This window comes from Mustela erminea, chromosome 20 (genome assembly GCF_009829155.1).
Source record: "Mustela erminea isolate mMusErm1 chromosome 20, mMusErm1.Pri, whole genome shotgun sequence".
In the NCBI taxonomy this organism is placed as follows: Eukaryota; Metazoa; Chordata; class Mammalia; order Carnivora; family Mustelidae; genus Mustela; species Mustela erminea.
Genome location: NC_045633.1, coordinates 40,004,327 through 40,028,150, shown reverse-complemented (window position 1 = coordinate 40,028,150; position 23,824 = coordinate 40,004,327). Strand labels below are relative to the sequence as shown.

The 23,824-nt window shown below is 39.7% G+C and overlaps 2 protein-coding genes across 3 annotated transcripts in view; one reads left to right on the top strand and one right to left on the bottom strand.

Annotated features, from left to right (window-relative positions):
• SEPTIN14 (septin 14) overlaps positions 1–23,824 on the bottom strand; it is a 140,974-nt gene that overhangs the window by 102,849 nt on the left and 14,301 nt on the right. The window lies entirely within an intron of this gene.
• The window catches only part of ZNF713 (zinc finger protein 713), a 39,188-nt gene continuing 20,766 nt past the window's right edge, over positions 5,403–23,824 (top strand). Inside the window, exons 1-3 of the mRNA XM_032327380.1 lie at positions 5,403–5,574; positions 5,707–6,285; positions 16,831–16,919. Coding sequence (XP_032183271.1) covers positions 5,403–5,574; positions 5,707–6,285; positions 16,831–16,919 — 840 coding nt within the window. The remainder of the gene's footprint in view (positions 5,575–5,706; positions 6,286–16,830; positions 16,920–23,824) is intronic.

The window sequence follows — 23,824 nt, the reverse complement described above, 5'->3', positions numbered from 1 at the left end:
CAAGCTCTATTATAAAGCTGTCACCATCAAGATAGAATGGTACTGGCACAAAAACAGACACATAGATCAATAGAACAGAATAGAGAGCCCAGAAATAGACCTTCAACTCTATGGTCAACTGATCTTCGACAAAGCAGGAAAGAATGTCCAATGGAAAAGAGACAGTCTCTTCAATAAATGGTGTTGGGAAAATTGGACAACTACATGCAGAAGCAAGAAACTGGACCATTTCCTTATACCACATCCAAAAATAGACTTCAAATGGATTAAAGTCCTCAATGAGACAGGTATCCATCAAAATCCTTGTGAGAACACAGGCAGCAATCTCTTCAACTTCAGCCGCATCAACTTCTTCCCAGAAACATCACCAAAGACAAGGGAAGCAAGGGCAAAAATGAACTATGGGCACTTCATGAAGATCAAAAGCTTTTTCACAACAAAGGAAACAGTCAACAAAACCAAAATACAACTGACAGAAGGGAAAAGATATTCACAAATGACATATCAGATAAAGGGCTAGTATCCATAATCTATAAAGAACTTATCAAATTCAACACCCAAAGAACAAATAATCCAATCAAGAAATGGGCAGAAGACATGAACAGACACTTCTGCAAAGAATACATCCAGATGGCCAACAGACACATGAAAAAGTGCTCACTATCACTTGGCATCAGGGAAGTTCAAATCAAAACGCAATGAGATACCACCTCACACCAGTCAGAATGGCTAAAATTAACAAGTCAGGAAACAACAGATATTGGCGAGGATGCGGAGAAAGAGAACCCTTTTATACTGTTCATAGGAATGCAAGATGGTGCAGCCACTCTGGAAAACAGTATGGAGGTTCCTCAAAAAGTTTGAAAATAGAGCTACCCTATGACCCAGCAATCAGACTACTGGTATTTACCCTAAAGATACAAATGTAGTGATGTGAAGGGGCATGTTCACCCGAATGTTTATAGCAGCAATGTCCACAATAGCCAAACTATGGAAAGAACTGAGATGTCCATCAACAGATGAATGGATAAAGAAGATGTAGTATATATACACAATGGAATACTATGCAGCCACCAAAAGAAATGAAATCTTGCCATTCGCCACGACATGAATGGAACTAGAGGGTATTATGCTGAGAGAAATAAGTCGATCAGAGAAAGACAATTATCATATGATCTCCCTGATATGAGGAATTTGAGAGGCAGAGTGGGGAGTTTGTGGGGTAGGGAAGGAAAAAATGAAACAAGATGGGATCGGGAGGGAGACAAATCATAATAGACTCTTAATCTGGGGCACCTGGGTGGCTCGGTGGGTTAAGCCTCTACCTATGGCTCAGGTCATGATCTCAGGGGCCTGGGATTGAACCCTGCATCAGGCCCTCTGCTCAGCGGGGAGCCTGTTTCCCCTCTCTCTTTCCCTCTCTCTCTGCCTACTTCTCTGCCTACTTGTGATCTCTGTCTGTCAAATAAATAAATAAAATATTTTTTAAAAGAGAGAGAGAGACTTTAATCTTACAAAACAGACTGAAGGGTGTAAGCCTGACGATTCACAGACCTGTACCCCTGGGGCAAATAATACATTATATGTTAATAAAAATAATCAATAAGAAAAGAAGGAAAATTTGAACAGGCCAATCACTAGCAAAGAAACTAAATCAGTAATCAAATCTCCCAACAAACAAAAATCTAGGAACAGACGGTGACACAGGAGAATTCTATTAAACATTTAAAGAAATTTTTTTTCTATTCTGTTAGTCACCAATACCTAATCTTCTCAAACTATCCCAAAAAAATAGAAAGGAAGGAAAACTCCCAAATACATTCTGTGAGGTCAGCATTAGCCTGATGCCAAAACAGAAAAGTTACCACTATAAAAAGAGAACTACAGGACAATATCTCTAATGAAAATAGATTAAAAAATCCTTCACAAAATACAGAATCCAACATACATTAAAAAAAATCAAGTGGGATTTACCACAATCAAGTGGGATTTACTCCCAGTGTGCAAGGGTAGTTCAATGTTCTTGAATCAATCAACATGATACATCCCATCAACAAGAGAAAGAATAAAACCATATGATCATTTCAACAGACACAGAAAAAGCATTTGCCAAATTACATCCATTCATGACAAAAACCCTCAACAAAGTAAGTTTAGAAGGAACATACCTCAGTATAAGTAAAGACCATATGTGACAAACCCACAATGAACATTATACTCAATGGTGAAAATTTGAGAGTTTTCCCACTAAGGGCAGGAACAAGACAAGGATGTCCACTCTCACCAGTTTTATTCAACATAGTACTGTGTAACTGTCCCTCAGAACAATGTACTGCTTAAAATATAATGAGAAATTATACTAGTAACCAAGCATGCTTAGATATAGTCTTAAGAAAAACATGTACTAGCAACAGACCTCTGGGCGAGAAGATGATATATGTCCTTGATGCCCAGCAGCTGGGGACACCTGGACCACTCAGGGTGGAATGCCACCTGCTTCATTTTTCTGTTATCTCCCCTTCCCGGGAGAGAAGCTCCAGTTAATCAGACAATCCCTTTTGTTTGGGTTTGCTCAACTATCGGTCATGTACTATGTGACCAGACATATTTTGCCATTCTTCTTACTTACCTACAAGACTTGTGGTTAATGTGTAACCTACTTTGGCTTCTTGGTGGGTTTCTACCTACCTTCCAATAAATATGAGACTGAGGGGTTGTTTGGGGAAACAGTCTTCTGTACTGTTGACCCCTGCTCCCTTTCTCTTGCAGCTGACTTGTTTGTGCCTCATTCTTCTCCTGTGCATGGTCAGGAAGTGGCAGTACTGAAAATCCTAACCACAGTAATCAGACAACAAAAAGAAATAAAAGGCATCCAAATTGGTAAAGAAGTAAAACATTCCCTATTGGGAAAAAAAACCTGAAATACTCCACCGGAAAACTACTAGAACTGACAAATGAATTCAATAATGTCCCAGGATACAAAGTCAATATAAAGAAATCTGTTGCACTTCTATACATTGATAAAGAAGCAGCAGAAAGAGAAATTAAGAAAACAATTTACAACTGCACTGAAAATAATAAAATATCTAGGAATAAATTTAACCAAGAAGGTTAAAGATCTATTCTCTGAAAACTATATAACATTGATGAAAGAAATTGAGATTCCATGCTCATGAATTAGAAAAACAAATATTGTTAAAATGTCAATATCACCCAAAGCAATCTACACCTTTAATGCAATCCTTATCAAAATACCAACAGCATTTTTCACAGAACTAGAACAAACAACCTAAAAGTTTAATGGAACCACAAAAGATCCTGAGAAAGCAATTTTGAGAAAGAAAACCAAAGCTGGAGGGGTCACAATTCCACATCTCAAGTTATATTACAAACCTGTCAAAATCAAAACAGTTTATACTGATATGAAAGTAGACACAAAAATCAATGAAACCAAATAGAAAACTTAGAAATAAACCCACAATTGTCTGGGCAGCTTATCTTTGACAAAGTAGGAAAGAATATCCAATGGGAAAAATACAGTCTCTTCAACAAATGGTTTTGGGAAAACTGGACAACATCCAAAAGAATAGAACCGAATCACTGTCTTACATCATGACAAAAATAAGTTAAACATGGATGAAAGACCTAAATGTGTGGCCTGAAACCATAAAAAACCTAGAAGCACAGGTAGTAATTTCCCTAAATTGGCTGTCGCAACATTTTTCTAGGTATGTCTCCTAAAGCAAGGGAAACAAAAGCAAAACATAAACTATTGAGACTACATCAAAATAAAAAACTGCACAGTAAAAGAAACAATCAACAGAACTAGAAAGCAACGTACTGAATGAGAAGATATTTGCAAATAATATGTCTGATAAAACTTTAGTATCCAAGATATACAAATAATTTATACAACTCAAAATCCAAAAAACAAATAATCCAATCAAGAAATGGGCAGAAGACATGAATAGACATTTCTCCAAAGAAGACATCCAGATGGCCAACAGGCACATGAAAAAATGCTCAACATCACTCATCATCAGGAAAATACAAATCAAAACTACAATGAGATATCACCTCAGACCTGATAGAATGGCTAAAATAAAAAACACAAGAAACAAGTGTTGGGGAGGATGTGGAGGAAAAGGACCCCTCTTACACTGTTAGGGGGAATGCAAAGTGGTAAATGTAAGGGCCTACTTAGCCAGCCGGAGCCATTTTGTGTTTATGCAGAGAACTTAGATTGACCCTTCCCCTCCCAAAGGAACTTATTTGCAAAGCCCAGATAGGAGGGCGGGTCAGGGCAGGTGCAGACATCCAATCAGTGGGGCACACATATACCTACTAGGGTAAATTGAAATTCAATTGGCCACCCTGTGTAACCTAGCCTGACTGTGCAGTTTTCTCTGTGTCTTGCAATCTCATTGGCCACCTGTGTATAGCCGGGCTCAACTACCTCTATAAAAGTTAGTCTGTGAGGTAGGGAAGTGTCGCCTCTTTGTAAGAGAGGGCCCCCACCGGGATGCTTGGCGAGAAATAAAGTTTTGCTTGACCTTCACTTTGCATCAGTCTCGCTCCTTTGATTACGGACCCTAACAGTAAAGCCACTGTGGAAAAGAGTATGGAGGTTCCTCAAAAAGTTAAAAACAGAACCACTCTGCAATCAAGGAATGACACTATTGGGTATTTACCCAAATGATACAAAAACTCTAATTCAAATGGAGATATGCACCCCTTTATTTATAGCAGCTTTATCTAATAGCCAAATATGGAAACAACCCATGTCCATGACTGATGGATAAAGAAGTAGTATATATATGTGTGTGTGTGTGTGTCTGTTTTATATATATATAAAATAGAATAATAAACATTATATATAATGCACAGTACAATTTTATTCTGTATGTACAATACAGTATATGTTCATATATATGAATATATATACACACATAGATATGTGTATATATACGAATCGTACAGAATAATACTCAACCATCAAAAAGAATGAAATCTTGCCATTTGCAACCACTTGATTGGAAGTAGAGGGTATTACGTCAGGTGAAATAAGTCAGTCAGAGAAAGACAAATACCATATAATTTCACTCATATGTGGAATTTAAGAAACAAAACAAACAAGCAAAGGGGGTGGGGCGGGAAGAGATAAACCAAGAAAAAGACTCAACTGTAGATAACAAGCTAATGGTTACCAGCTGGGAGGTGGGTGGGTCGGTGGGTGAAACTGGTGAAGGGGGTAAGAACACACCTACCCGGATAAGCACTGAGTAATATACGGAATTGTCCGATCACTGTATTTTACACATGAAAGTAATGTGAACTAACTATACTGGGATTAAACTTGAATTTCGTTTATTTTAAAAAGGCTCGGCGCAGGTGCAAAGGACATGGCTGTATTTCACCACCCACTCACGAGTGCAGTGAGGCGCTGCCACCAAACCTCCCTGTGGAAGCGGTTCATCGGCCGCGTTGAGGTGCCAGAAGCAAACGCGCAGAGAGAAGCCTCGGGCTCCGGAATGTCTTCCAGGCATCGAGTCTGTGCAGTTCACATCGCCGCTGGCGAGCGTCCCTAGGCGGCAGGACCGCACAGTCCCTGCTTCTCACACGGTTGCGAGGGTGAAGGAGACCGGCGTCGCCGGATCCACCCCTGCGGTCGGGGTCGCGCCGAGAGCGTTCTGAACCCCGGCTAAGCCGACCGTAGCCCGGCTGACAGAACGCTGCTCTTCTCCTCAGGAGACCGGCGTTACGACGGAAAGCCGCGTTCGTCCGTCATCATTGCGCTCGGGTCTCTCCCTACGAGGAGCGGGCAGGGGCCTAGGATCCGGCGCGAACCCGGTCCTCGCATCCTCGGACCGGTAAGGGCTGCGCGCGGGCCTTGGCCGACTCGCCCCCACCCCGCGGCGCGGCGGCGGAGCCCTAGGAGCGCGGGGCGGAGGTCCGGGCCCCCGGGAGCGCCGAGGCCGTGGCAGCCCGCGGGCGAGCGTGTGGGAGCTCCGAGTCCAGCATGCGGGAAGCCGGCCGCCCGGGGCGCCGCCGGCGCATGCGTGTGGCGCAGCCCAAGCCCGCGCGGCGCGGTCGCCATCGCGGGGAGGTTTCGGTCGGGGCCGGGCTGGTGCGGGCGGCCGGCCCAGCCCCAAGGGCCCCGCCGCTGGGCGTCCTTGGCTGGGGGAGTCGGGCTCTCCGCACGACGTCCCGCCCAGGTCAGGCCCGGCGGCGGCCGCGGCGTCAGGGGGCGGAGCCGCCCAGGGCGCCCTTTGTCTGTGGAGGCCGGTGAGTGCGGCGCGCCGCGGGCCCGGAGGCGGGCGAGGGGGCAGGGCAGGGGGCGGCCCGGGGGTGCGCGCGTCGCGGTCGCTCCCCGCGTTCGACCCGGAGTCCCCGGCCGCGCCCCCAGCCGTCGCCGAGACCCGCACCCCCCAGCCCGGGGTCGTGAACGGTTTCTCGTCCGGTGCATTCTGCAGCCGGTTTCCGTGTGGGCGAGGGCGTTACCGTTTCGGGAAGTTTCTCCCCGTCTGCAGATCACGAACACATTCGCCTTTATTTGTTTCTACGGCTTTTAAAGGATTTTTAAATATCTTTTTTACATGTCTACCTATATTTGGGGGCTATTTATTTTGTTGTAAGTGGTTGGGTAGGAATATGCCTCTTTCTCGGTCGTCCTGCCGTTAGGAACTGAATCAGTTTCCCACTGAGTTGAAGTGACTTTTGTTGTGCTCCGCAGGCGCGGATATTCCGCAAACTCGGACCCGCTTCCCGACGGTAGCTTCCACCGCTCTGGCAGTTTCCGCACTGATACCATTCTGCTTTATGTTTAAAATACGTTTTCGTAGGCAGCAGCGCAAGTCCCCGTTGTGCCCTTTGACACAATGGTCTGTTTCTCGTGATGTATTTGAAATTGTGAAACTTGAAAAAAATGATAATTCTCTGAGAGGTTTGATCGTGGTACTTAGGTGCTCAGTTGATAGTTGCTAGATGGGGAATGTTTGTTGAGAGTCGCTGTGTTGCCTTTGCATGGTGCTCGGTTGCCATCAGGACAGTAGTGCGCTTCCTTAGAAGTGCCCTCAAAGCCCTTTATGATCTTAACGCTGCACCCTGTTTCGCCTTCCACCCTTGCACTTCATGCTGTAGCCGTGCCATGACACAACCGTCTGGGAAAAACTCATTAGATTATGTCAAAATTTTAAATTTCTGTATTCAAAGAGAACAAAGGGCTAAAAACAAGACACATGAAAATATTTGCAATATGTGTAAGAGACAAACGATTAATGTCCATAATATGTAAAGAGTCTCTGTTAATAGCAAAAAAAAAAAAAAGAGAGAGAGAGAGAGAGAAAAGATAAATGGGCAAAGGATACCCATAGGCCATGTTTAGAAGAAATAAAGGTAACCAGGGTGCCTGGATGGCTCAGTGGATTAAGCGTCTCCCTTTGGCTCAGGTCCTGATCTCAGGGTTCTGGGATTGAGCCCTGCATGGGGCTGAGCAGGGAGCCTGCTTTTTCCTCTGCCCCTGCCCCTGCTTGTGCTCTCTCTCTGGCACTCCCGTTCTCTCAAATAAATTATTCAATTAAAAAAAAATACAGGTAACCAAAACACACACACAAATTTTTTTAATGCTTAACCTCGTAAGTAACCATAGAATGCAAATAAAGACAAAGATATTTTTCACCCAGTAGCCTAGCAATATATAAAAATATTGATGATGCAAGGTGTCGAGGAAAGTGCCCAGGGAAGGGCACCAGTTGTAAGACTGAGGAAGACACTTTGAATGAGAATTTGACAATTCATACCAAAATGTTAAATGAGCTCACTCAGGCTCAGAAATTTCATTCTGGACTCAGTCTTGCAGGAATACTTGCACAGGTACACAAGGAGGTGTGTAAAAAGATGTTTATTACAATATTATTTGCAATTGTGAGAAATGGGTACAGCCTAAATGTTCACTAGCAATATGGTTAAATATATTATGATAGATCCATATGGTAGAATACTGTACTGCTATAAAATAGAATAAGGTAGTTTATTTTGAAGTTAAACAAGGAAAGATCTCTAAGACATTTAGGAAATAAATGATGCTGCAGAACAGTGGCACACAATATGTTGAATTATGTTACGTAGGAATGTGGTTATATATGTTCATAAATGGCCGAAAAAATGTACACCGAATGACTGATGGTGAATTACTTCCAGGGGGGAAAGTAAAATAGAAGAGGTGTTGAAGGTCACTCAGTCTTACTCATATACTCCCAAGTGTTGTGTACTAATGTTTTCATGTAGCGTGTGTAAAAAACTTATGAACATGTATAACTGTGTAAGGAAAAAACAAAACAAAACCCTCACACATACTTAGGACCTACACAGGGGAGAAGAAAACATTTTATGATGGAGAAGATTTTTAAATCAACTTTTTTTTTGTAAGCATCAAAGAATGAAAGACAAATGATAACATGGAGACTACATTTGTTATTTATGTTATCACAAGGGAGTTGCTGTTTATGTCTGTGTTCAGGGATCCCCAAGACCACCCTCAGATTCAGTGATTTGCTAAAAAAAACCTCACAGAATTCAGCAAAATTGTTATACTTACAGTAGCATGAGCATTACAATGAAGAGACAGATTAAAATCTGCAACAAAAAAAGCAGGTATAGCAGAGTCAGGGAAAGACCAGGTGCAAAGCTTTCAGTTGTCTTCTCTCAGTAAGAGTCATGCAGATAGTGTTTAATTCCCCCTGAAGTGATGTGTAATAACATACATACAGTATTGCCAGCCAGGGAACCTCATGCAAACTTTGGCATCCAGAGTATTTATTGGAAGTTGGTCACGTAGCCAGCCATAGCTGACCACCTGTTTTATTGATCTTCAATCTCCAGTCCCTCCAGAGGTCAAGGTGATCCTACGTGTTCCAAGAATGCCACTATAAATCCTATTTTAGCATAAACTTTCTGACCTGCCCCAAAGCCTCAGGTAACCAGAGACACTTGAACAGGCAGAGGGTTGCAAGGCATTATAGGTTATCTCTCAGGAACCAGACCAGGCTCAAACCTCTCCTTAAAATGTGCAGCGTTTGGACGACCCAGACCCACTCAGTTAATCTTTTCCTGCACAATATAGTTTGTAATAAAGAATTCTTACAAATCAATAAGAAAAAGGCAAAATGGTAGAAAGGTGGACAAATGACACAAAGGGTAATTTATAAAAGATAAAATATGAAAGCTGAAAATAGGAAGTTCTGCCTTCCATGTTATCTAAGAATTAGATTATGTACTATTTATTATATTTTACTATTTTTATTCTATTTTTTTAAATAATGCTTATTATTCTTGGCTAATGGTCACTCTCATATTGTTGATAAATTAGTAAAATGATACAGCCTTCCTCAATAGTGTTTTACCTTTGTTTTGATCCAGCAGTTCCACTTCTAGGAATTTATCCTAAAGAAATATTCAGACAAAATTATGCCAAAACTGTACAATGTTTGCTGTTGTCTATAACAGTGGAAGGAAGGGTGGAAGGGAAGAAGGGAAAAGAAGGCTCCCAAAGTTTATGAAGTTGTTAAATAAATTTTGGGTATTGCATGCAGTTGATTATACTGTAACATTATTTTAAATTTTATTATTTTTATTTTTTATTTTGTTTACATATTTTCATACATATATATTTGTTTATTTATTATTAGTTTTTAATTTCAGTATACTTAACATATAGTGTGGCATTAACTTCAGGTGTACAGTAAGTGATCTAGCAGTTCTATGTATTACTCAGTGCTCAGCGTGATAAGTGTACTCTTTAATCCCCATCTCCTATTTCACCTATCCCTCCACCAGCCTTATCCCCCTTATTCACCTCCCCTTTGGCAACTATCAGTTTGTTCTCTGTATTTAAGAGTCTCATTCTTGGTTTGTCTTTCTCTTTCTTTTCCTTTGTTCATTTGTTTTGTTTCTTAAATTACACATAAGAATAAAATCATATGGCATGTGTCTTTCTCTGACAGATTTATCTCGGTTAGCATGATATTCTCTAGCTCCATCCATGCTGTTGGAAATGGCAAGATTTCATTCTTTTTGAAATGGCTCAGCAATATTCCATTCTGCGTGCGTGAGTGTGTATATATAAAATATATAAATATATTAAAATTTTATAAATATATAAAATACATTTTAAAATGTGGCACATGGGCTCCTGGGTGGCTCAGTGGGTTAAAGCCTCTGCCTTCAGCTCAGGTCATGATCCCAGGGTCCTGAGATCGAGCCCCCCATTGGGCTCTCTGCTCAGCAGGGAGCCTGCTTCCCCCCACCCTTCCTGCCTCTCCACCTACTTGTGAGCTCTGTCTGTCAAATAAATAAATAAAATCTTCGATAAATAAATAAATAAATAAATGAATAAATAAAAATAAGATAAAATAAAATGTGGCACATACATATGTGCCACTTTTTTAATAATTTGTTTTTGTTTTTTCTATGTGGAAAGTGACTTTTTTAAAATTTACATTTCATTAGCATATAATGCAATATTGGTTTTGGGAGTAGAATTTAGTGATTCATCCTTACATATAACACCCAGTGCTCCTCACAAGTGACCTCTTTAATACCCATCACCCATGGAACCCATCCATTAACCCTCAGTTTGTTTTCTGTCTTTAAAAGTCACTTATGGCTTGCTTCCCTCTCTTTTTTTCTTTTCCCCTTCCCATATGTTCATGTTTTCTTTCTTAAAGTCCATGTATGAGAAATCATATGGTATTTGTCCTTCTCTGACTGACTTATTTCACTTAGCATTACACCATAGCTCCATTCACATCATTGCAAAATGGCAAAATTTCATTCTTTTTGATGGCTGACTCATATTCCATTGTGTGTGTGTGTGTGTGTGTGTGTGTGTGTGTGTACACACCACAGCTTTATCCATTCATCAGTTGTTGGACTTTGGGGCTCTCTCCATAGTTTGGCTGTTGATGATAATGCTGCTATAAACATTGGGGTACATGTACCCCTTCAAATCTGTATTTTTGTATCCTTTGGGTAAATACCTAGTAGTGCAATTGCTAAGTCATATTTAGAAAAATGTTGATACAGTCAGTGTTAGAGACATTATTACTGCCTATGCTCTCTAATAGGATTTGTTATGGTTTTGGATCTCATTTAGGTCTTTAGTCCATTTATAATTTATATTTGTATATGGTATAAGAAGGTGGTCCAGTTGCATTCTCTTGTACTGATTTCCCATCATCATTTGTTGAAGAGACTATATAACCCTAATTTTTTAATGATATTTAGTTTTGTTTTCTGTCCTGAAGTGATATGTACAATATCATCAATTAAAATAATTAAAACCCACATTTTGAAAAAGAAAGTTATATATATATATATATATATATATATATATATATATACACACACACACACACAAACCATATTATAAAATGTGTGTATCTTTGCATAGAAAAAGTTTGCAAGTATATATCCCCCAAAAAAGTAACTGGTTATCTCTGGGTGATGGTAGGATTTTCTTTCTGCTTTTCTATATCTACAAAAAATTTTGTTTTAATATTTGTCAAGAAATAAAATGAAGGTATTTCCAAGGTAGAGAAGGAGTGTGGAGAGAGATCACTCTGGCTCTGGTGTGAGAAAAATATTGGACTAAAGTTAAGGACTAGTTCGATTAGTATGGCAGTAGTCAAAGTGAAAGGTGGTAGTGGCTTGAATCAAGGTGGTGGAAGTGAAGATGGAGAATTCACTACATATTTAAGGGGATGAATTACCAGGATTTGACTTTTAATTGAAGAGAGAGACTAAGGGAAAGAAAGAGGTCAGGAATGACATTCAGGTTTCAGGCTTGCTGATGCTATTCATTGAGATAGGGAATTTAATAGAGTAAGAATAATATGTAACATATAAATATGGCTACCACAGGCTATTACATTCTAAATGGTTTCAGAATATTCACTCACTTAATCCTTACAAAAAACATATGAGGTAAGTACTATTATTATTAGTTTTGCAGGTGAGGAAAGTGAACCATATAGAAAGGTTGAGTAACTTACACAACCGAACTCACACAGCAAGTAAGTTGTGGAGCTGGGAATCAAACCCAGTCAGTCTGGCAATAGAGTTGGTATTCATACGTACTTTACTCCATTGCAAAATATATGACAAGAGGCTTGAGAGAGAATGAGTTTTGGACATGTTAGGTTTGAGAAATCTGAGAGACATCTGCCTAGGGATGTCGAGAAAGGTGGTTGGGTACGTGTGTGGTTATGTACTTCAGAAGAGATGATCAGTGAAACCATGGCAGTAGGTAAAGCTGAAGGAAGCCACCTGAGTATAAATAGAAGAGAATAAATGCAAATACTAACAAATGTATTACAAGTGAATGACATAACCACACTGAAAGAAAGGGCAAAGAAAAAGACTAATCCAAATAACGTCAGGAAACACTATCTTGGTTGGATACTATATAACTGAAGACAAAGAGAACTCTATATAAATGCTGTAATCAAGTTAATAAATGTGTTTCTCACAGGGATATGAGTTAATTCTGAAACTATGTATGTACTAAAATTGAACAAATAAGTAAATGAACTAAGAGTCAACAATTTTTTTATGGTTGAAGAAGTTACCAATGAGGAAAGGAGGAAGACTAAAATGAGCCCTTGAGGTACTGGATTGGAATCAGAGGTGTTAGTATGAACTCATGGCATTTGATACATAGAAGATCCAATAGAAGTATGTATATGTATGATTAATATGCATACATATATATCTCTTCTATCTCTGCTAGAGGACCTAAAAGCAATGATACCCCAGTACCAGTGAACACACCTAGTACCCAGATCTTTGTTTCTAAGCATTTCTCCAATAAAAGGAACTGTTTCTTTGGATGGGTAGTTGATTTCCAGGGCCAGGGAGGGATAATACAAGAGCCTAAAACATCTTATGGTGCCAGAAAGTGTTCAGAATAGGATAGAGGCTGGTCAAAATAACGTAGGAGACTTCTACTAGCCAAACCCAAAACAACTTATACAATAAGTAATGATAATACTGGGGTTTATAAATCAAAATAAATATTCACGAGTTCATAGAGATATAAATTAGTAAATAAATGATAAGAGATAAGGAGCAGCTTTTCCTTACCGAAAAAATCCAATTAATAAATTAGTGGTAAAGAGAGAAATAGAGAAATCACCATTAGGCAAACACCATATTACTGATTGTTGAGGACAAGATACACTGATGGATGCTAAAATTAGTGGGTTTCATATATGATCTCACTCATATGTGGAATTCAAGAAAGAAAATAGATGAACATATGGAAGAGGAGAAAGGAAAAAAGGAGAGAGGGAAAGCAAGCCATAAGTGACTCTTAAAGACAAAAAACAAACTGAGGTTTGATGGAGGTCTGTGGGTGGGGGAATGAGTATTAAAGAGGGCAGTTAATGTGAGGAGCACCGGGTGTTGTATGTAAGTAATGAATCACTGAATCCTACTCCAGAAACCAATATTGCACTATATGTTAACTTAAGAAAATTTTAAATAAATAAAACTTAAGGCAAGCTATAAAAATAAAATTAGTGGGTTTGAGAAAAATCCAGATATTTTTATAATCTTCAAGCATCTCCCCAAAGATATTTATTAGCTATGAAAGGAAAGATAGTAGCTTCACAATGAATTAGTGGGGTAAACCCCACCTTAACCCAGTGATAAAGGTTAACATTATCATTAATGAGGCATATCAACATCATAAACCCATTAATATCATGCACTAAGAAAGAGATAAAATCACTTCTGTGATATTCTTCCCCAAAATACTTAACTTCTTTCCAATCATGAGAAAACAGACAAACCCAAATTAAGGGACCCTACAAAATAACTCCTCAGTATTCTTCATAGTAAGCTTATGAAAGGCTGAGGAACTTACAGATTGGAGAAGACAAAGGGGGAAAAAAACAACTAGAGATCCTGGATCAGAGAAAAAATATTAGTGGAGAAACCACTAAATTTTGATTAGTTTGATTTAATAGTATTGTACCAACTTAAATTCCTGGTTTTGATCATTGTACCCTGGTCATATAGAACATTAACATTAGGACAAGTAGGGTGAATGGTATGTGGGAATTGTGTCCTGCTTTTGCAACTTTACTGTAAGTCTAAGATTGGTTCAAAATAAAAAATTAAAAAATAGAAAACACCAGAATTTACTCATTTAGCAAATATTATTGAGTACCTACTTTGAGCCACATACATAGAGCATTCAAAGTAGAATAATAAATAAGACAGAATAGGTTCCTGCCTTCATGGAAGCTAACATCACACAAGGGTGAGGTATAAATAAAAATGACTATACAAATAATTACAATGATAAGAAAGTGCTAGCAAAAACAGGAAGGTGTAAATGAGGAACCTCACTTGGTCTGTGATATAAAAATCTTCCTTGATTTAAGCTGAGATCTGAAGGAAGAGTAAGTATTGTCTGGAGAGGAGGGGCAAGGGAGATATACCATACATGTCACACTTAAGGACTTAAAAGCAGAACAGTGTAAATGAATCCTCAAAAACAAACAGGAGAGTGGCTTGAGAAGTCAGGGAAAAGGTCATAAGATTTTTTATGGCTTTGTACTCCAACCTAAGAACTGTAGGGAGGTACTAAAGAATTTCAAAGTGAGGTACTGATGTGATCAGGTTTGTATACTTTACAAGTAAAGATGACTTTACTTCACCTGTGGAGGGAACAAAATTAGATACTGGAAAATCCTAAGGAACAACAATATGTAAACGGTAAGCAGAGGAAAAGGACTAGCGCATAGCTCACTGAGAAAGACTGGACATAAAAAAAAAAAAAAGAAAGACTGGACATAAAGCAAAGCACAGTTGTCAGCAGTGTCAGATACTCATCAGAGCCCAAAAAGCAATGAACTCCAATGCTTGAACATAAGGGGTTTTGGTATTTCTAACCAGAGCAATTTCAGTGCTGTGCTGATGCCAGAACAGAAGAAAGGTCACAGATAATTGAAAAATAAGTCAGTAATGGAGACGTAGAGACAAGTATTGACAATCCTTTGAAGAGTTGTAGCTTTGAAAAAAGAATGAATGGTAGTTAGAAATGGGCACATAACCAGTGAAAGTTTTTAATGTTGGGAGATATAGTAAAAGGTTTTAAATTATGGCAGGAAGGAGTCAATAAAAACGACAGATAAAGTTGAAGACAGAAGAATGAGGAGTTGTGTACTAGATTCAGGTCTGTAGGAGGCTGGAGAGAATGGTCTGATTCCAGGGAAGAAATAACTTTTTAATGCAATCCATGGACCAAGAATAACCTCCTCCCCAGAGATGCTATTTCATAATGTCTGGAGTAAGACCAGTGAATCTGCTTTTCAGCAAATGGTATGATTCAAGTGATCTTCAGACCACACTTTGATAAACACTGCTTTTTCCTATTTTTCCCTTACATTGAGCCACTCCTGCCTTCACTTCCTTACCCATCCATCCAATTCAGAACCTAAGGTCTCCTGATTCATAGTGTAGTGTTGTATAAGGTAAGAAAGACTTCAAAAGTGCTGTGGTACTAGAAGTAGGTGCCTGAAGTAGAATGAAGATGAAAATCATTGGCATTGAAGAAGTTAAGGAAATGAGAGGCTCTCACAGTTGTTCTGAATCCCTGCTTGCATCAGAATCATTTGTCAGGCACTTAAAAAAAATGTGTAAAGGTCAGACTTCACCTCAACAGATTCTGGTTTAGTATCTCTTGGGTGGAGCCTGGGCATTTATACATTTACATATGTATAACTTAAAATCTGGACTGAGTCTAATGCATGGCCCAGATTGAGAACTACTACATGAGTTTTCCACATGGTTGATAAATTCACTTAGATTTTTGGAAGAGCTTGGAGGAAAAAGAGTGTTAAGCCCAAAATCACTCTTTATCTGAATTGATTATAATTCTGATATTCCTTAGGCAATCAAGGGAATTGTTACTTTCTAAGCCATTGTGATTAGTTATTTGAAAAAAAGCCTGTGGTAATCCCACAGGCTTCTCTGGAAAAGTCTATGTGTGTATTGTATGAAAAATTGCACACAGTTTGGAGGTGGGAAGTGGTTGGTTTTTAGGAGTTTTCTGTGTGTATCTTTCCAATACAGGAATTAAAAGGGAAATTATGAGAGAAGGGGAATCAGATTTTAAAATGGTAGAGAACAAGTACTAAGAAGGAAACATAGAGAATGAGTACTAAAAAGAACTTCAGAGATTAGGCCCTCAACATATGTTTTCTGTATCAGCTCATCTCAGTGGTTGTCATCTCCTACTTAGAATTACTTAGAGACTTTAGAATTTAAAATGCTGTTTCCCAGGCCCATCCTAGACCAATTTGGATAATACCGGATTTACCCAAATCTCTGGGCTAGAGGGGTAATGGGTATTAAGGAGAGCACTTGTTACAATGACCACTGGGTGTTTTATGTAAGTGATGAATCACTGAATTCCACTCCTGAAACAAATATTTCTCTATATGTTAACTAACTAGAATTTAAATTAAAACAAAAACAAAAAGCAAAGCTCTGGGAATAGGGGCTGAGCACTAGCATTTTTTAAAAATCCCCCAGGTGTGTAGTCAGGGCAAAGCACCACTGAGCTTTCTTGAGCTTCTCATATGCTGCAATAAGAGAAAGTCCTACATTGAATTCCTCAATAAGTTATCCAGCCTTTGAGCTTATGTCTTAGAAGGCTTCTCTCTAAACTGTCTGCCATTCTGACAGGAAGCAAAAATTGCAAGTTAGTTTCAGCATTAATATCATATATTTACCAGATGCTCCTTTTTTTCTTTTTCCCAGTTATGCCCTCTCACAATGCTATACTTTCCCAAGGGGGGAACATGGAGGAGAAAGAAATGAGTAATGGATCACAGATAGTCAGGTCTCAGGTAAGTTCAGTTTTACTCTCTGAAATGCTGTTATAGTTCTAAGAATATGGGCCCTTTTATTTTTCAATTTTCAGAAGTGAATCCAGAGCCCTTCAGACTCTTGGGACAGATGATAATTTCCATAGGCTGGTTCTCATTCACCTTATATACCCTTTATAGCTCTTCTATCCTTCCAGCATTTTTAGCAGATCTTGAGCTCATGTCTGTGTTAGATATTATAAAAGAAGCAAAAGAAACTATAGACTATCTTTTAATCACCCATCACTTAACTCACCAGACTTAACAACACACACATTCTCTCTGTAAAAAATCAGTGATGCCCAGCTAATGGCATTATTAAACATGCCTGAGGACATCTGCCAGGAGCTAGTGTTTATCAAGAATCTCTTGTACCTCTGCAAAACCTGTTTAAGCCTCTTGTTACTGTTCTATAATTTAAGTATTATATAAGCTGATGAGGTATAATTATGACAAGGAGTTGTTTCTGTGAAAAGTAGTTGAATACTTTGGAAAGACCTTATAAATGTCCATCACTTTTTTAAAAATTGCGTCAAATTATGTGTAAACAAACTGTGACACACTGAAGGAAAATCATAAAAATCTTAGAGGATTCTATACCTATATAATTTCCCAAGTGTCACTTGTTGCATTTTACTGAAACAGAAGCTGACTGATGCATTATGGATATGGACACTTAATCATTAAAATCACTCTCAGAAAAGGCTTAGTTTCACATCAAAAGATGAGCACATAAATATACAATTATATATTTCAAATTTAAATGTTTAAGATGCCTTCTATGGATCTCAAGTTTAACCGGCTTTTTAGCTTAATACACCAGATACCAATATCAATTGGTATATATTTAAGAAGTTAAAAGGCCACCATTGTTGAAATGAAGGGAGGGAGAGAACGACTTGAGATAAACTTGGGGAAGAAGGCAGGGCCTGCGTACACAGGGCCTTGTGGCCCTGAAGAAAAGCTTCGATTTTATTCCAAATGCACTAGAAAGCCTTGGAAGAAAGGTAAATGGGATAGTAAAATAATAATTAACTGAATTCTACTTTAAAAGTCACTCAGGTGTGGCGTGCCTATGTGACTCATTTGATTAAGTGCCCAACTCTTGGTTCTGGCTCAGGTCGTGATCTTGCGTTCATGGGATCAAGGCCTTCATTGGGCTCTGTGCTCAACCTGGAGTCTCCTTCAGATTCTCTTTCCCTCTCCCTCCTGCTCTCTCTCTCAAATAAGTAAATTAAATCTTTAAAAAAAAAAAATCACCCAGGTGTATGGTATATGACAAGTGAATTTGTGAGCAGCAAGAAAGGAAGGAGGAGAAATCCGCTTCGGAAGCTACTGCCATATAGTATATGATAGAAAATAACAGCTTAAAACTAGAAAGTGTAGAAAAATAGGTAGATTTGAGGGCTTTTCTTTGAAAACTGCAGAGATTAGCAAGAGTGGTAAAGACAAAGGGAAAAAAAGGTGATTTCAAAAAGATGTAGCCCAGGAAGTGGTAGGGTAATGGTGAATCAGATCATGTCACTGCTCCGCTCAAAATGCATGGCTCCCATTTCACTCAGATTAAAAGTCAAAGTCTTTATGGCCTAAACATTCCTACGGAATCTGGGCCTGTTACCGCCCTAACTTAATCCTTTACTTTTCTACCCCTTGCTCTTTCCACTCTAACCACAGTGGCTACATTCTTCTTCCTTGAACACACCACACACACTGTTGCCTTCGGGCCCTTGTACTGCTAACTTTGCAAGTCTTTTATCAAATGTCACCTCTCTAGTAACATCTTTCCTGACCACCCTATGTAAAATTGCAGTGCCTCACCCCTCACATTGTCAGTACCTCTTACTCTACTCTTATCTTCTAACATAATGTATAATTTACCCAGTTATCATATTTTTTGTCTACTTTCCACTGCTACAATATAAGTTTCATAAGAGTGGGGGAATGTTAGTCTTTTTCTTTCCCCACTTGTATATATCAAGCACCATGATTGTCACTTAGGAAGTACTGAGGATTTGTTGAACAAATGGGAATTAGTGTATTACAAAGACTGCATCTCAAACCAGTGGTGAAAAGTTAGTTTATTCAATGATTGATGATGACATTTCTGGGGAACCATCTAGAAGAAGGTAAAGTTGAATCCATAGCTCATACTTTACATTAGGATGGTCTTCAAATGGAGCAAACATTTAAATGTGAAAAATTAAGCCATAAAAAATTTTTAAGAGGGGCACCTAAGTGGCTTAGTCAGTTAAATGTCTGCCTTCGCCTCTGGTCATTATCCCAGTGCCCTGGGATTGAGTCCCGCATCCGGCTCCCTGCTCAGCTGGAGAATCTGCTTCTCCCTTTCCCTCTGCTCCTACCACCGCTTGTGCTCGCTTTCTATCTCTCTCTTTCTCTCACTCTCTCTCTCAAATAAATAAAAATCTTTAAAAAAATTTTTTCAAGAAAAAAATGGAAGATGTAAGACCACATACCATAAAACTCCTGGAAGAAAATAAAGGTGATTAGCTCCTTGGCATCAGTCTTAGTGATATTTTTGGGGATCTGACTCCAGAAGCAATGGCTACAGAAGCAAAAATAAACAAATGGGACTCCACCAAACTGAAAGGCTTCTTTCTGCACAGGGATATAAGCCATCAACGAAATAAAAAAGGAACCTATTGAGTGGGAGAAGATATTTGCAATCACATATCAGATAAAGGGTTAATATCCAGAACATATAAAGAACTCATATAGGTCAGTAACAAAAAAAGCAAAAATGAGCAGAGGATCTGAATAGACATTTTTCTAAAGAACATATACAGAAGGCCAATGAAAAGGTGCTCAACATCACTAATCATCAGGGAAATGAAAGCCAAAACCACAATGAGATATTACCTCACGCCAGTCAGAATGACTATTATCAAAAAGACAAAAGTTAACAAGTATTGGCAAGGCTATAGAGTTGTTGGTGAGATTGTTGGTGGGAATGTAAATTAGTGTAGCCACTGTGGATAAAAGTGTCGAGGCTGTTCAAAAATCAAAAAATAGAACTACCATATAATCCCGCAATTCCGCTTCTGGGTATATGTATGAAGAAAACAAAAACACAAATTCAAAAAGGTATATGCACCCCTGTGTTCTTTGCAGCATCATTTATAATAGCCAAGATGTGGAATCAACCTAAATGTCCATCAGTGGATGAATGGATAAGGAAGATGCAGTGTGGGGGCGCCTGGGTGGCTCAGTGGGTTAAGCCACTGCCTTCAGCTCAGGTCATGATCTCAGGGTCCTGGGATCGAGCCCCAAGTCAGGCTGTCTGCTCAGCAGGGAGCCTGCTTCCTCCTCTCTCTCTGCCTGCCTCTCTGCCTGCTTGTGATCTCTCTCTCTCTCTCTCTCTGTGTCAAATAAATAAATAAATAATCTTTACAAAAAGAAGATGCAGTGTGTGTGTGTGTGTGTGTGTGTGTGTACACAATGGAATACTATTTGGCCATAAAAAGGAATGCACTCTGAGAGAAGTTAAGATGGTAGAGTAGTAGGGGGACTCTGAGCTTGCCTCAGCCCTCAAACACAGCTAGATCAAATCATTGTGAACAACCAGAAATCAATCTGGGGATTAAGAAAACAATCTGGATAACTGGAGGGAGTGAACATGGGAGATGTGAGATTCAGAGCCAGGAATTGGTGAAGAAAGTGGGGGGGACCCTTTTTGTGGAGCAAAGTAAGGGACCGAGGGAAAGTGGGAGAGAGGACATGTAGGGTTTGCACAATACACCATGGTGAGGTCATCCCCTGGGTCACACTAGAGGAGCTCACCCCCAATCCTGGAGTACATTTGGAATAGGATATTTTGCCTCTCTAAGGACAAAGGGCCCACAGAACAGCCATTCACCAGCAAAGACAGAAGCATGAGCAGACCTAGTCACAGCTTTTCACTGTGCATTGCAATAGACTCCAACCATGGTGCATGCATCATGTGACTGCTTTTCTGGTACACAACAGTGCGAGGTGCACCAAGAGCCTCTCCTCCAGGGGAGGGGAGCAGGTTAGAGCCTTGCCAGGCCCTTTAAGATTTGGAGTTTTGAATCCCAACCACCGGCCAGACATTAAAAAAAAAGGAGAACTGACACCAGGCATGCCAACAGCTGGGCACAGACAAGTTAAGGGCAGCAATCTGACCAAAGCCTAAAACACAGGAGATTGTTCCCTTTTCCATAAGGGCCTCTTAAACAGTGGCAGCCCCAGGCTCCCCTCCCCAAACAGAGAGGAAGGCACCATTTTCCACCACCCCCCACCCTGCTGACAGTACCATCAGACTTCAAAGAGAAACACAGCACCTCCAATGGCGGCTAGATTCCTTACACCAAAGCCTGTCCCCTGCTCCTGGCAGGGGTATCTTTGCAAAGGCAAGTCTAACTGTGAGCCAGTGCAGCTGGCCTCTCCCTCAGATCAACATAGGCACTCCTGAATGTACCAGGTCTGATGGAGTGCTCCAAAGCATCAGCATCAGTTCTGGTGGAACTGGGACCAGGCTTGCTTTCTTTTACCCTTTTTTTTTTTTATAATCTTTATTTTGTGTTTGGATTTAGGCTTATAGTTTTTTATTGTTTGCTTCCTTTTCTTGTTTTTTAGATCAGACTTCTTATTTCTTTTTCGTTTCTTTTTCCCTTCTTTCTTTCTTAATCTTTGGTACAGTTTTTTGTTTGTTTCCTTTTATATTCCTTTTCCTTTCCTCCTTTATTGGATCAGACTCTTTTTTTCCCCAGGCTTATCTTTTTTATTTTTTTTAAGATTTTATTTATTTATTTATTTATTTGACAGAGAGAGGGAGGGAAGGAACAGAAGCAGGAGGAGTGGGAGAGGGAAAAGCAGACTTATCTTAACAAACAAATCAAAGCACACATAATTGAAGAGCCAGATACTCCCAACTGCAAGCAAGGAGGAACTCTGTAGAGGACTGACCTGAGGGAAAGAGCAGCCAAAACACAACAGCAGAATGCACAGAGCATACACCAAAACACTTCCAGAAGCACCAGGTTGTGGACAGTGTAGGACCCCTTCTTAATACAGTATTACTCTCGGGAGCAGGAAACATAACAAGCTTTCATAACACACAAAAGACAGAAACCTGGACGTAATTACAAGATGGAGGAATTCTCCCCAAAAGAAAGATCAAGAAGAAATCGCAGCCAGGGATTTGCTCAAAACAGAAATAAGCAATAAAGCTGAACAAGAATTTAGACCAGCAGTCATAAAAATACTAGCTGGGCTTGAAAGAAGCATAGAAGATTCCGGAGAAACCCTGGCTGAAGAGATAAAAGACCTAGAAAATAGGCCAAAATAAAAAATGCTATAACGGACATGCAAAACTGACTGGATGTAATAACAATGAGGATGGAAGAAGAGGAGCAGTAGGTGGGGTGATAAGATAAAATTATGGAAAATAATGAAGCTCAAGAAGAGGGAAAGAAAACTATTAGATCATTAAGACAGACTTAGAGAACTCAGCTATTCCACAAAGCACAATAATATCTATATCATAGGAGTTCCAAAAGAAGAAGGGCAGGAAAGAGGGGCAGAAGGCTTATTTGAACAAAGCTGAAAAATTCCCTTCTGGGGAAGGAAACAGGCATTCAGTCCAGGAGGCACAGAGAACTTCCCTCAAAAATCAACAAACACGGGTCCACACCAAGACATATCATGGTGAAACTTGCAAAATACAAAGGTAATGAGAATTCCAAAACAACTGGAGACAAAAGGTCCTTAACCAAATGACTTAACAGCAGATCTGACCACAGAAACTTGGCAGACCAGAAAAGAATGGCATGATATATTCAGTGTGCTAAATGAGAAAAATATACAGCCAAGAATACTTTATCCAAAAGGTTAATTTATTCAGATTAGAAGGAGAGAGAAAAAAAATTTCCGAGACAAGCAAAAACTGAAGTTGTTCAAGAACACTAAACCAGCTCTGCAAGAAATACTAAAGGGGACCCTTTGAGCACAAGAGAGAGACCAAAAGCAACAAAGACTAGAAGGAAAGAGAAATCTACAAGAACAGTGACTTTTACAGGTAATACAGTACACTAAATTCGTATCTATCAGTAATTACTCTGAATATAAATGGACTAAATGCTCCAATCAAAAGACATAGGAATTCAAAAAGGATTTAAAAAAAAAAAAAAGACCCATTACTGTGCTGCTTACGAGAGACTCATTTTAGACTGAAAGTCCCCTCCAGATTAAAAGCGGAAGGTACAGAAACATCTGTCACCCTAATGGACATCAAAAGAAAGCTGGAGTAGTAATCCTTATATCAGACAAACTAGATTTTAAACCAGACTGTAATAAGAGATGCAGAAGGGCACTGTATCATAACAAAGGGGTACATCCAACAAGAAGATATAACCATTATAAATATTTATGCACCCAACCTTGAAGAAGCCAAATATATAAATCAGTTAATAGCAAGCTTAGGGGCACCTGGGTGGCTCAGTGGGTTAAGCCTCTGTCTTCTGCTCAGGTCATGATTTCGGGGTCCTGGGATCAAGCCCTGCATCGGGCTCCCTGCTTGGCAGGGAACCTGCTTCCCCCTCCCTCTCTGCCTACTTGTGATCTCTCTCTCTCTCTCTCTCTCTCTCTCTCTCTGTGTCAAATAAATAAAGTCTTTAAAAATAACAAGTTTAAAACTGAGGGTTGTGGGGCGCCTGGGTGGCTCAGTGGGTTAAAGCCTCTGCCTTCGGCTCAGGTCATGATCCCAAGGTCCTGGGATCGGGCCCCACATCGGGCTCTCTGCTCAGCGGGGAGCCTGCTTCCCCGTCTCTCTCTCTGCCTGCCTCTCTGCCTACTTGTGATCTCTTGTCTGTCAGATAAATAAAATCTTAAAAAAAAAAAAAAAAAGATCT